The following is a 14,536-nucleotide window of genomic DNA, read 5'->3' on the forward strand; positions in this document are numbered from 1 at the left end:
GCAACGCGCGCGTTGTTATATTTCGTATATAATCTTCAAAAAACTCATTGGTAAGTTGGAGTTTCAATTACTTATCGCAAATATTTAAAATCGAAATCTCGTTATCTGCTTCTCTAAGTATCTCTGGCCTATAGGTATGCAAGAGTGGTAGAGAGAGAGAAAAAAGTAACGATTTCTCAATTATCGATGTTCGCTGTACTCTGGTTTGAAATAGCATGCCATACCGCTAGGCTACCAGGGTGTGTAGCCAACGTGCCAATCGTTAACGCTCCGTAGCGTATCGTATCACCTCTCTCTCGGCTCGATTCGGAAAATAATTAGATTTCTACTAGACTTCAACAAGTTACGATACGGATAATTTAAAGATATTTGTAAGATAGATATGTCAAATTTGACGTTTCCGCGATTCTGGACGTCCTCTTGAACGATTTCGACAAGTTATGACTTAGATATCCAAGTCACATCTAGTCGATATCTAATGTAGATCTAGTTGATCTCTACATCGTCTCAAGATCTTGTGATTATCTCGAAATCCGAATAGGCCAGTATATCACTGTACCACACTAGGTCGATGCGACAGTGACAATTGCGTTTCGTTCGCTATTGAGCGTTAACGATTGCAAGTTGGCTACGCACCCTTACACCCTTAGCTTTAATTACTCGTATCAAAGAGAATTATTAGTTAATAAATTGAACAATATTGTCATCGAGATGCATACAATTCAATAAGGTTGATAAATAGTCCTCGATTTGCAATTACGATCTCGCAGGTGCCAGCGCGATTTCATTATCCAATTACAGAGGAACTGTCGCTTAAGTCAATTATCTCGTGCCTGCCAGAGGCACCAGTATCTAGCACAGTAATTATGCGTTCTTTATAAAGGCTGAATTGAAAACAACTGAGAAGGTAAATATATTTTAAGATGATTTAAAGGCAGCTAATAAGTTGCGTATATGTCGGGAATTGTGGGCGTATCATACTATCGGCAGCACATCAGAACCTTCAATCGTGGATGACGAGGGCCTTCAATGAAATACGATGTTCAACTCACAATCTTTACTGCACAAGACTCATTACAAATCACAGCACGCGTTACGTTTCTTATCTTAAGCAAACCAGTGGATTAGACCCAGGAGCCGCCACAGACGTCATCTTCTCCCGTTCGTTCTCATCGTGCTCCTTCTGAAGATTGATTGACAGCATAACTTCAATTGTTCTGGACTTCAATTGTTTTAAGAGCGCACTCTATGACGTCTTGGCGGAACTGCGTCGAACGCCACTCAAGTGTACGTAACACCCTAGTTTGCTCTATTTGTCAAGGTTTGCATGACAAAACGCCTCTTGAAGGCGATAGATGGCACATTTCAGCCATTCTCCGACACGGCCAACCTGACATTGTACGGGTCCCTCCGTACGTTATCCATCCCACTTCTGATGTCGGGAATTGTGGGCGTATCATACTATCGGCAGCACATCAGAACCTTCAATCGTGGATGACGAGGGCCTTCAATGAAATACGATGTTCAACTCACAATCTTTACTGCACAAGACTCATTACAAATCACAGCACGCGTTACGTTTCTTATCTTAAGCAAACCAGTGGATTAGACCCAGGAGCCGCCACAGACGTCATCTTCTCCCGTTCGTTCTCATCGTGCTCCTTCTGAAGATTGATTGACAGCATAACTTCAATTGTTCTGGACTTCAATTGTTTTAAGAGCGCACTCTATGACGTCTTGGCGGAACTGCGTCGAACGCCACTCAAGTGTACGTAACACCCTAGTTTGCTCTATTTGTCAAGGTTTGCATGACAAAACGCCTCTTGAAGGCGATAGATGGCACATTTCAGCCATTCTCCGACATATACAATAAGACTATCTAAAATACGAGTACCTACCAAGTATAGTATTCCTAAACAGAGTCCTAGACATGACTCTCACCTTTAAAAAGTTTATAAATAGTTTGAAATACATTAAAAAGTCACAAAATGCATCGTTTTTTATGAAAATTCCACAGAAGACGAATATCCATAGATTCGTATGCCAATAAGAACAAATTTGCAAAAACCTAAGAGGAGAGGCTTACCTACTCCTTATTTTTCCTTTTCCAAAATTAATCATTCATAACATACATAATACTTATATCGAATAAACTTCATAAACGTATCTCTAGGAAATTTCATAACAATTAATCGAAAATCAAATGTTATATATTACTTAAGAGGTTGTTTACAAAAGCCTTCTGATTCTTCTGAATGTAACTAATTTATTTTATTCCGAATGTTGTTTTGTTTGTTCTGTTGTTTTGTTTGATTTATGTGGTGATTTATTTTTGTGCGTGCTTTTATGTGCGGGTCTATTCCGAAATAAAACTTTTCGGTATCTTTGTAAATACGTTAAAATGGCAATGAGTTATGTGCGGTCAGGGAAACTTTGCCTAAATTAGGTCAAAGACCAGACAGCGGCGGTCTTGTCTTGCTGGTAGGATGATGTTTCATAAGTAGAAAAATTAGGCGTTCGGAAGCTCGGGCGTAACAAGTTTGTATTAAGATGGGGGCTCGCTCGAAAACTCATTGGGGTCCGTTGTATAAAAGCTTGTAATTTGTAATACAAGGAAGTCTAATAAAAGGAAACAAAAAGAGGGTTTTCTTATTGTACAAGTTCAGCTTTCGTGAATGGCTTCAAAGAGGAATGCTAGCAGAGTTTTATGACGGTCTAGACTTACTGGAATCTGTTACTCATTGTTGAGACATCCTAATACAAATCCCTAACCTAACCTACTCCTACCTATCGAACCTAATGAACCAATTCTATTCACATCTCCATTATTTTATTTCTGCTTAAAATAAGAAGTTATTCCTCCAACCTTGGCATTCCCCCGGGAATACGTGAATTGTACAAGACATACAGATGGCATGTTAGTGGTTCATGAATACGGCATACCGGTATTTAGCGTTCCTTGCTTTCCAATTCACAAGGCATTATATGCTCGACTGTGGGCTCAACTCTACCATTATACCGTAGACCCTTAACACAAAGCTGTATTCGGTAGTTAGATTTATACTGGTTATTGAAGCGATGTACTGAGCGTGGTGAATAACAGGTCCAGGATCGATCTTTGTCAGGACGTCACAGCGTTGGCTCTCCGCCAGGATTGTGATTGTGAGTCTTGGTAATGTGATTACTGATGAAGGTTTAGGAATTTGATAATGTCAGTGTGACGCAGACACATTATTCAGAAGATTCTAGAGCTTATTGCGGAAAATACAATCTTAGGTACAAATACGAGTATATCCTAGTTATGACTATATTGGCTTACATATAGGTATGTGTTAAACTTATGGCGTTGTCGGTATGCGTGTTCAATTTGATTTTATTTGTTTATTTGGACATAGAGCTATACTAAGTTTTTTCATTGTCAAAACTTTATTTTGTTAATTTCATTGATATTACAGCCACTTTCAAGAATCAATTATCAAATATACCTATGTATACTCAAATAGTTCAGAACTGCATTACGTGCGTATGATTCATAAATAATCAACAGAAAAGTTTGTATAATATTCGTATTGTTGCAATTACAACTATTCTACCTAAACGCACCTCGCACGCCCTTCATCGAGAGCAAGCATTTTCACTCAGGACGAATGCCTCATTTATTTCTCCACGTTTCACTACTTTTCCCAAGGGCACGAGTTCCACTTTCCTTTTTAATAACACCACGCAGTCTTACGTTCGTAATTCTTATTTAGTGCCTGTGAAATTACATTGACTTTGATATCTCGGTGAGCCACGAAATCAGGGCGAGGGGACAAAAATTCTGATTAGGATATTACTTAACGTTTGCTGCTAATCGTTGGTGTTCAAGACTCTTTCTAAGTGTAACGTCTCGTAAGATTCAAGTTTACCCTTACATTAACAGTTCACAGGACACGTCAACAAACCTTACCCGTTACCCAGAAAACTTTTAACGGGTTTTAAAATTACAAACGTAAAAAGTTTTGGCAGCAGTCACGCCGCTCGCGGGGCGTATAAATCCGGGATCTGTTTAAATTTTAAGGGAAAGTGCGACCGACAAAACTGAAGCCAATGGCCCAGTAATGGGTTACAGCCCCCCGGGGAATTGTGTAACGGGCAGAATTATTGTGCGTCGACTGCCGGCACGGGGCTGGCTCAGAGCCAGCGCTCACTGTGACTGGTCTCTAAGCCTCTACCTTAGTAAAGTATACCCACTGTTCCCGGGAATATCTTGTAGTATTGATTAAACCTCCTCCAGGAACATCGAGTCTCTATAAAAAGTCATAAATTTTAACCATGTTGTGTAAATTTAAGAATTGCTTGAAAGCTTGGGAACATTTAAGGCACAGGGGCATAATCCTCTGGCCTCTAACGTTTTTGTGAGACACCCGCCTGAGATAAGATAACTTAGGTACCATCCCCTAAGACGCGCTCGCCACGTGCCTATTATACAAATTCTCGGTGCCCTCACCTTTTGTAAACTGATATTGCGCGGAAAAACAGAGGTTTTGAGCAAAACATCTACAAAATACGATACCCACGCAATGGCACCGAATGGGTCTGAGTATTGCAGGTTTACGTACAAACTAAATTTTGCGGAAAATAAACAACTTTGCTTATGAAGTGAGTTGAGGCGAGGCAAAGACGAGGAACAATATTACGCGCACATACAGGCTATCACAATAGTTTGCATATAAAGTAGGGTAGGAAGGGGAATGATAGATTTTGTTCTGGCCGTTTAGGTAGTTAGTATTTCCATCTTGAGTCCAATGTTCAGGCAAAGAGATTAACTAGGATTGGGACTTTGAGACTTTACTATGAATCTTATAGAAGATAGTGGACGGTCAGTTTCCATATGAACTGACAGAGAACTTTGTCCAGGATCAGGAGTGTACTTTATGATGATGATGATTTATCAGGAGCTAAGGAAAACTATATATATTTTTAGTGAGATATAAACCTGAATTTGTGGCGATATGTGTAGCTAATAAAAATATATTGGGCGTAAAGGAAATTTAATGTTTTTTTATGGCGTTATGAAAAAGGCGATGGGGCATTATTTAGCTGGTTTGTTAGTGCACACCGTTGTATGGGGACCTTGCACTTTGAGACTATGCGCTGAAACTTGGCACAGTTGGTTTTTAGCTGGTCTTGAGCAGATACAGACCGGGAGACATCGAGAGCCACCTCTCATTTAGTGGGGGGGAGGGGGGGAAGTTCGACGCTGCCGCGCTTCACTTGGAGCAACATTTCTCTAAAACTATACCTATTAGGGCATGTGATATATTATTCTCGGATAAATTAAGGATGAGGAATCTATTTTTAGAACAAAAACAAGGCACTTTCTAACAAAAAAAAAACATAAAGTGGAAAAGACTAAAAAACGTATTTATGATTTTTTTATAATTACCAATTTTTTTTAAAAGCGTTGCAGGAATCTGAAATTAAAAAATATAGTCGTAAAGCTACACTTATAACATTAAAAAAATATATATTTTATTATACAAATCTGTTGATAAATGGGAGATAAAACATAATATTAAGCGTGGGTCAGAGTGATCTCATATGAAGGTGGGAAGGTTACTTATAATTTGTTCTACAATCGTTTATTTTTTTTAGTGTTTCGTAAATAACTCGTAAATGGTACTCGTAAAAAAAATATATTTTACGTAAATAATCTTTTTGGTTTCAGATTCCTGAAACACTTTAAAAAAAAATTGGTAATTATAATAAAATCAAAAATACGTTTTTTAGTCTTTTCTACTTTATTATTATTTTTTTGTTAGAAAGTGCATTGTTTTTGTTCTAAAAACAGATTCCTCATCCTTAATTTATCGGAAAATGATATATCACATGCCCTAATAGGTATAGTTTTAGAGAAATGTTGCTCCAAGTGAAGCGCGGCAGCGTCGAACTTACCCCCGTCCCCCCAACTAAATGAGAGGTGGCTCTCGACGGCTCCCTCCCGGTCTGTATCTGCTCAAGACCAGCTAAGAATCAACTGTGCCAAGTTTCAGCGCATAGGCTCAAAATGCAAGGTGTCGTGCACTAACAAACCAGCTAGGTACATGGGGTTGTAAACAAAATGTAAGTATACTTACCCGCTTTGGTTCTTCGTTTAAAAATGACTAAAAACGTTTATTTACTTATTCAATCTTTATTGCACAAAAGAAAAAGGCGGACTTAATGCCGTAATAACATAACGTTTGTATTAGATTTATTATATTTTATATTATTTATATTACACATATGTTTGCAAAATAGTAAAAATCCTACCCCCTTTGCACTATTGCATCTTTGTACTACGTTAAACAATATTTAGGTAGGAATGAGTACGAATGGGTCACCAGACGGCGAGTACCTATTCGTTTACGATACAATGGTACGAAGACGCTCGGGAAATCTAATAAAACTAGCACTGTCCCACACGAAATAGTTATTGCAACGTTTGCAGCGTCTGGAAAATTGTTTGCAGTTGGTAACGAGTAACTACTGTAGCTGCGAAAAATATCAATTGCGTTAAATCGTCTATTATTAAAGTAATATATAAGTCTCGTGTTAGTGTTGATTATGTGATACATCCTTGGTAGGCAAAATAAAACGAGATGTCGAGCTCGATGTCATATACGTCTGAACGGTGAAGGTACTATCTACATTTATTTATTTATTAAAGTAAAAGTGAAAAAAATCACCGTTTTTGATAAGACTCGAAATTGCGACCTTTCGGCACACCAGTCCGATCGCCCTTAGGGCCCTTACGCACTAGCGGTTGGCCGCTCAGGCGAAACCGCGATAAGACCTGATAAGACCGACCGCGTTAAGCGGCTGGACCGCTCGGCGTCTTGGGTCCATTAACAAAATAGACGCCGCGTCGAGGTAGCCTGTGTTATATATTTGTACTACCTAAAACAACGAAATAAAAATAAAAAAAGATACTGGATTCATTCGCCAGTGCCTATAGACAAGTTGGGTGCCAGCCGCGAAGCGGGCCGCAGCTCTTCATTCAATTGCCGGGATTTAAATTTTGTGGCGGTTAAGTGCGTACGATCACAAACAGTTGCATATTAAATTGAAAAAGCGGCTAGCCGCGCGGTTAGCCGCCCCCGCGGTTAACCGCTAGTGCGTAAGGCCCTTAACCAACTGACCTACCGAAACTTACCAGAAGCGTGCGAGTCTTTCCATTCGTTACCCCCCATAAATACTACTACCCGCATAAGTAAGTGAAATATCACTGCTAAACGACATTGTTTTGTTGTAGGTACTCCCTCCCTGCCCGACACCAGCTTGCACCTGCCGCCACGCAGTTGTTGACATTCGCCACCCTTCTAAGTAGATTTCCCTAGGTAAGTCGAATAAATATTATTTCTTTCACTTTTTCTGCCAATATTTTTCCTTGTACAGTCGCCATCAGATATATCATAGCTGCCAAGGTGGTCACAAATATCTAAACAAAGCCTATTATCAAATGTTAAAGTGCATGCTGTTCACATATTTCTGAGCACCTTGGTCGCTCCGATACATCTGATAGCGACTGTACCTACGCTATAAAAACATTGACGTGTTCGTCTAGTTTTAAAATGACGCCAAAATTGTAAAATTGACTAAAATAAGTGCCTACTATTGTTATAAGTAGGCAATGGAAACGCGCATTTGACACCTCTGTAGTTGCAGGTGTCCGTAGGCTACGGCAACCGCTTGGCATCAGGCGGGGCGTATGCTTGTTTGCCACCGACGTAATAAGAAAAAAGTTGTTCTATTAAACATGTACTTTTCGTAAAAAAATATCTCGACGTGACCTTCCCTCGTTTATTCAAGTTTTCTTCCTAGCGATTTGCGCCGAGGGCTAAATTATGTTGTAATGAATTGGTTCTCAGCGTGAAGTAATAAGGTTTCATATCAAAGAAAATACATCAACAATATTAGTAATTTATGTGGTACAAAATAATAATGATAATTTATTACTCACCCCCTCTCAGCTCGACGCTCTTCGCGTGTGCATTCGCGACTTACACACAAAACATTTTTATCGAATGTGAGTTCGGTCACATGCTTAATACACGCCTTGACTTCTAGGTCCTTACAAAACAGACGTAATCATAGATCATACTTATCGGGGGGCACGGCAGTGCCCCCGCCAAGTCGAGCGCGAAGCAAACACTGCCGTACCATCCTTTACTGGAACCATTTCGCCGCATTTTCAGGTCCCTATTTGAGAACCTCTGGATAAGACCAGAACGCAGAAATTTTCGTCATCCAGTAAGCTATAATCACATACTTAAAATCCAAAATTTCAAATCTGTAGGTCATTTAGTTCCGAAGTTAAGCGAAAGCAAAGTTTCGCATTTATGACACACACTCACTCACTTATGATCATCAGAATAGAACTAGTACTTCCCATAAACTCAGAGAGCTGAAATTTGGTACAGAGTTAGGGTTTAATGGCCACATAAAGGGAAAACTATAAAAACTAGGATAATCGAAGATCTGGAGTACCTGGTGACCCTGATTAGAAAACACAAGAGCCCAACCAAACTATTGGAGATCGACATACCGCCTTTACAAAAAATATTCAAATTGGTGGGCCGCTTCATTTGATGTCAAAAATCGAAGGTCTGAAGTATCTGATGAAGAACCCTCAGCTGGTCTCAGCTGTATTAAGGCTCCGTCAGACATAGGCGTTTCGCTTGGTGCAACATATGTACACACTGTTTTGGTCATCCGACACGCCTTGATGAGCCTTTGGGAAAGTAGTACCCAAGATGGAGCTGATGCTGAACTCTGGCTGTAACTAGTGGAACTCAGGCTTGGTGCAACATATGCACACACTGTTTTGGTCATCCGACACGCCTTAATGAGCCTTTGGGAGAGTAGTATCCAAGATGGAGCTGATGCTGAACCCTGGCTGTACCTAGTGGAACTCAGGTTTGGTGCAACATACGCCCACGCTATTTTGGTCATCCGTCACATCTTGATGAGCACTTGGGAGAGCAGTACCCAAGATAGAGCTGATGCTGAACCCTGGCTGTACCTAGTGGAACTCAGGTTTGGTGCAACATAGGGCAACGCTATTTTGGTCATCCGTTACATCTTGATGAGCACTTGGGAACGCAGTACCCAAGATAGAGCTGATGCTGAACCCTGGCTGTACCTACTGGAACTCAGGTTTGGTGCAACATAGGCCCACGCTATTTTGGTCATCCGTCACATCTTGATGAGCACTTGGGAGAGCAGTACCTGAAATAGAGCTGATGCTGAACGCTAGCTGTACCTAGTGGAACTCAGGTTTGGTGCAACATAGGCCCACGCTATTTTGGTCATCCGTTACATCTTGATGAGCACTTGGGAACGCAGTACCCAAGACAGAGCTGATGCTGAACCCTGGCTGTACCTAGTGGAACTCAGGTTTGGTACAACATAAGCCCACGCTATTTTGGTCATCCGTCACATCTTGATGAGCACTTGGGAGAGCAGTGCCTTAGACAGAGCTGATGCTGAACCCTGGCTGTACCTAGTGGAACTCAGGTTTGGTACAACATAAGCCCACGCTATTTTGGTCATCCGTCACATCTTGATGAGCACTTGGGAAAGTAGTACCCAAGATGGAGCTGATGCTGAACTCTGGCTGTACCTAGTGGAACTCAGGCTTGGTGCAACATATGCACACACTGTTTTGGTCATCCGACACGCCTTAATGAGCCTTTGGGAGAGTAGTACCTAAGATGGAGCTGATGCTGAACCCTGGCTGTACCTAGTGGAACTCAGGTTTGGTGCAACATACGCCCACGCTATTTTGGTCAGCCGTCACATCTTGATGAGCACTTGGGAGAGCAGTACCCAAGATAGAGCTGATGCTGAACCCTGGCTGTACCTAGTGGAACTCAGGTTTGGTGCAACATAGGGCAACGCTATTTTGGTCATCCGTTACATCTTGATGAGCACTTGGGAACGCAGTACCCAAGATAGAGCTGATGCTGAACCCTGGCTGTACCTACTGGAACTCAGGTTTGGTGCAACATAGGCCCACGCTATTTTGGTCATCCGTCACATCTTGATGAGCACTTGGGAGAGCAGTACCTGAAATAGAGCTGATGCTGAACGCTAGCTGTACCTAGTGGAACTCAGGTTTGGTGCAACATAGGCCAACGCGATTTTGGTCATCCGTCACATCTTGATGAGCACTTGGGAGAGCAGTATCCAAGATAGAGCTAATGCTGAACCCTGGCTGTACCTACTGGAACTTAGGTTTGGTGTAACATAGGCCAACGCTAGTTTGGTCATCCATCACATCTTGATGAGCACTTGGGAGAGCAGTACCTGAAATAGAGCTGATGCTGAACCCTGGCTGTACCTAGTGGAACTTAGGTTTGGTCATCCTATGTGCCTATGTTGCACCAAACCTGAGTTCCACTAGGTACAGCCAGGGTTCAGCATCAGCTCTATCTTGGGTACTGCTCTCCCAAGTGCTCATCGAGATGTGACGGATGACCAAAATAGCGTGGGCTTATGTTGTACCAAACCTGAGTTCCACTAGGTACAGCCAGGGTTCAGCATCAGCTCTGTCTAAGGTACTGCTCTCCCAAGTGCTCATCAAGATGTGACGGATGACCAAAATAGCGTGGGCTTATGTTGTACCAAACCTGAGTTCCACTAGGTACAGCCAGGGTTCAGCATCAGCTCTGTCTAAGGTACTGCTCTCCCAAGTGCTCATCAAGATGTGACGGATGACCAAAATAGCGTGTGCTTATGTTGCACCAAACCTGAGTTCCACTAGGTACAACCAGGGTTCAGCATCAGCTCAGATCTATGTATACTAAAACCTTTACCAGAATGTAACAAACACTTTTCTGAAAACCGCATCAAAATCGGTTCAGCCAAACGCGAGATAATCGCGAACAAACATACATACGGGTCAAACTGAGAACCTTTATTTTAAGGCGGTTAAAAATACATCAACTTTGACATTTTTGGCAGTAATGCAGTCGGCAGCTATACTGCAGCAGGATTGCAGCATGCACTACTGCCGACTGAATTACTGAGGTAAATATCAAAAATTCGGTCAGCATCATCGTATTTGACATTTGCTGCAGTAATGCAGTCGGCAGTATTGTCGCAATATACTGCTGCAGGCTACAAAACGCTCGTGAAACTATTCAACGTCCATGATCATGCTTTCCAACGTCCAACGTTCAGTAATCGAGTGACCGCTCGCTGTACATCATTCGATACCTCCCATTTAGGGAGGTATGAGAGGCCGTGCCCGCCTTTCGGCTGCGACGGCTGTGGTGGGTCGCTCCCCACCGCGTGGGGAGGTCAGTCGTTATCGTTTTGGGGATGACAGTGTTGCTGGTGACCGCTCGCAACACGCGCTGTGTTGTGTGTGACTGCGCGGGCGTGATCAAAGCGGGTCGCGCGCGCAGCGCGCCGGCGGGCCGCTGCGTCCAAGCGCAGATCGCGAGCGCCACGCGCTCGCATCGTGCCCCGCTCACGCCGCGCTTTGAAAACGCTCATGTGTGACGGAGCCTTTAGAGATATGGTAATAAAAAAACTACTCCTAAAAATAAAAATGTGTCAAATAAGAAAATCTAATAAAATAAATCAATATGCCCACGTTTCTACAAAAAGAAGTGAAATCCCACCAAAAACATTCTGTAAAAAACTAGCCAAGTCTCGATGGAGCTGCTTGTTTATCTCTAAAAAGTAATGAAATCTAGACAAAGTCGTGCCAAGTCTAAGGTTCCTTACTGCGATTTCTTTATTATTATAGTTAATGTTGTGTGACTTGGCCGTTGAAGGGTACACAAGGGTACAAAACCAGGTGCTCCATGACACCAAACATACAGTATAAAAAAATATTTCCAGTACAGACGGACTTCTAATCATTGATAGAAGTCCGTCTGTACGTATATTTTATGTTAGATCGATGGTCGATTTGACGCTTCAAAAAGAAGTGTTTGTTTCAGGCTCGCCTATACATAAGTATTATTGAAATACGCAGCTTTATCAAGCCTACAATTGACTGGTTATTGAATCAACGTTTTCCAAGTGGCAATTTTCTATCGTCAATGGGTAGCGGTTCTGGCGACAGATTGGTGCAATGGTGTCATGGAGCACCTGGTTTTGTACCCTTGTGTACCCTTCAACGGCCAAGTCACACAACATTAACTATAATAATAAAGAAATCGCAGTAAGGAACCTTAGACTTGGCACGACTTTGTCTAGATTTCATTACTTTTTAGAGATAAACAAGCAGCTCCATCGAGACTTGGCTAGTTTTTTACAGAATGTTTTTGGTGGGATACTGGTTTACCAAAGGCGATACGTCAGGTTAATAGGAATAGCAGGCCATTACTGCTTTACACGATGTAAACACTTCAGCTTCACCGATCAAAATAAGGGTATACAAAGTGAGTACTTACACAGTGTATTTGAAATAACAGGCGGCAGGGCGTTTGTATCGAGTTGTATCCGTACAACACACGTAGGTATCTTCTCGTTGTAGTAACATCGGTTTGTTCGATACCGTCCCTTCCCGTGTGTTTGTAACCACCATAGATATGTTTTACATGGAACATTATTATTTTACTCAGCACAAGTAGAAATCGGGGGGCACGGCAGTGCCCCCGCCAAGTCGAGCGCGAAGCAAACACTGCCGTACCATCCTTTACTGGAACCATTTCGCCGCATTTTCAGGTCCCTATTTGAGAACCTCTGGATAAGACCAGAACGCAGAAATTTTCGTCATCCAGTAAGCTATAATCACATACTTAAAATCCAAAATTTCAAATCTGTAGGTCATTTAGTTCCGAAGTTAAGCGAAAGCAAAGTTTCGCATTTATGACACACACTCACTCACTTATGATCATCAGAATAGAACTAGTACTTCCCATAAACTCAGAGAGCTGAAATTTGGTACAGAGTTAGGGTTTAATGGCCACATAAAGGGAAAACTATAAAAACTAGGATAATCGAAGATCTGGAGTACCTGGTGACCCTGATTAGAAAACACAAGAGCCCAACCAAACTATTGGAGATCGACATACCGCCTTTACAAAAAATATTCAAATTGGTGGGCCGCTTCATTTGATGTCAAAAATCGAAGGTCTGAAGTATCTGATGAAGAACCCTCAGCTGGTCTCAGCTGTATTAAGGCTCCGTCAGACATAGGCGTTTCGCTTGGTGCAACATATGTACACACTGTTTTGGTCATCCGACACGCCTTGATGAGCCTTTGGGAAAGTAGTACCCAAGATGGAGCTGATGCTGAACTCTGGCTGTAACTAGTGGAACTCAGGCTTGGTGCAACATATGCACACACTGTTTTGGTCATCCGACACGCCTTAATGAGCCTTTGGGAGAGTAGTATCCAAGATGGAGCTGATGCTGAACCCTGGCTGTACCTAGTGGAACTCAGGTTTGGTGCAACATACGCCCACGCTATTTTGGTCATCCGTCACATCTTGATGAGCACTTGGGAGAGCAGTACCCAAGATAGAGCTGATGCTGAACCCTGGCTGTACCTAGTGGAACTCAGGTTTGGTGCAACATAGGGCAACGCTATTTTGGTCATCCGTTACATCTTGATGAGCACTTGGGAACGCAGTACCCAAGATAGAGCTGATGCTGAACCCTGGCTATACCTACTGGAACTCAGGTTTGGTGCAACATAGGCCCACGCTATTTTGGTCATCCGTCACATCTTGATGAGCACTTGGGAGAGCAGTACCTGAAATAGAGCTGATGCTGAACGCTAGCTGTACCTAGTGGAACTCAGGTTTGGTGCAACATAGGCCCACGCTATTTTGGTCATCCGTTACATCTTGATGAGCACTTGGGAACGCAGTACCCAAGACAGAGCTGATGCTGAACCCTGGCTGTACCTAGTGGAACTCAGGTTTGGTACAACATAAGCCCACGCTATTTTGGTCATCCGTCACATCTTGATGAGCACTTGGGAGAGCAGTGCCTTAGACAGAGCTGATGCTGAACCCTGGCTGTACCTAGTGGAACTCAGGTTTGGTACAACATAAGCCCACGCTATTTTGGTCATCCGTCACATCTTGATGAGCACTTGGGAAAGTAGTACCCAAGATGGAGCTGATGCTGAACTCTGGCTGTACCTAGTGGAACTCAGGCTTGGTGCAACATATGCACACACTGTTTTGGTCATCCGACACGCCTTAATGAGCCTTTGGGAGAGTAGTACCTAAGATGGAGCTGATGCTGAACCCTGGCTGTACCTAGTGGAACTCAGGTTTGGTGCAACATACGCCCACGCTATTTTGGTCAGCCGTCACATCTTGATGAGCACTTGGGAGAGCAGTACCCAAGATAGAGCTGATGCTGAACCCTGGCTGTACCTAGTGGAACTCAGGTTTGGTGCAACATAGGGCAACGCTATTTTGGTCATCCGTTACATCTTGATGAGCACTTGGGAACGCAGTACCCAAGATAGAGCTGATGCTGAACCCTGGCTGTACCTACTGGAACTCAGGTTTGGTGCAACATAGGCCCACGCTAT

The 14,536-nt window shown here is 42.5% G+C and overlaps 1 protein-coding gene across 1 annotated transcript in view; it reads left to right on the top strand.

The window, feature by feature from the left end:
* The window catches only part of LOC134793929 (synapsin), a 165,439-nt gene that overhangs the window by 8,173 nt on the left and 142,730 nt on the right, over positions 1-14,536 (top strand). Inside the window, exon 3 of the mRNA XM_063765645.1 lies at positions 7,352-7,361. Coding sequence (XP_063621715.1) covers positions 7,352-7,361 — 10 coding nt within the window. The remainder of the gene's footprint in view (positions 1-7,351; positions 7,362-14,536) is intronic.

This window comes from Cydia splendana, chromosome 9 (genome assembly GCF_910591565.1).
Source record: "Cydia splendana chromosome 9, ilCydSple1.2, whole genome shotgun sequence".
Classification (NCBI taxonomy): Eukaryota; Metazoa; Arthropoda; class Insecta; order Lepidoptera; family Tortricidae; genus Cydia; species Cydia splendana.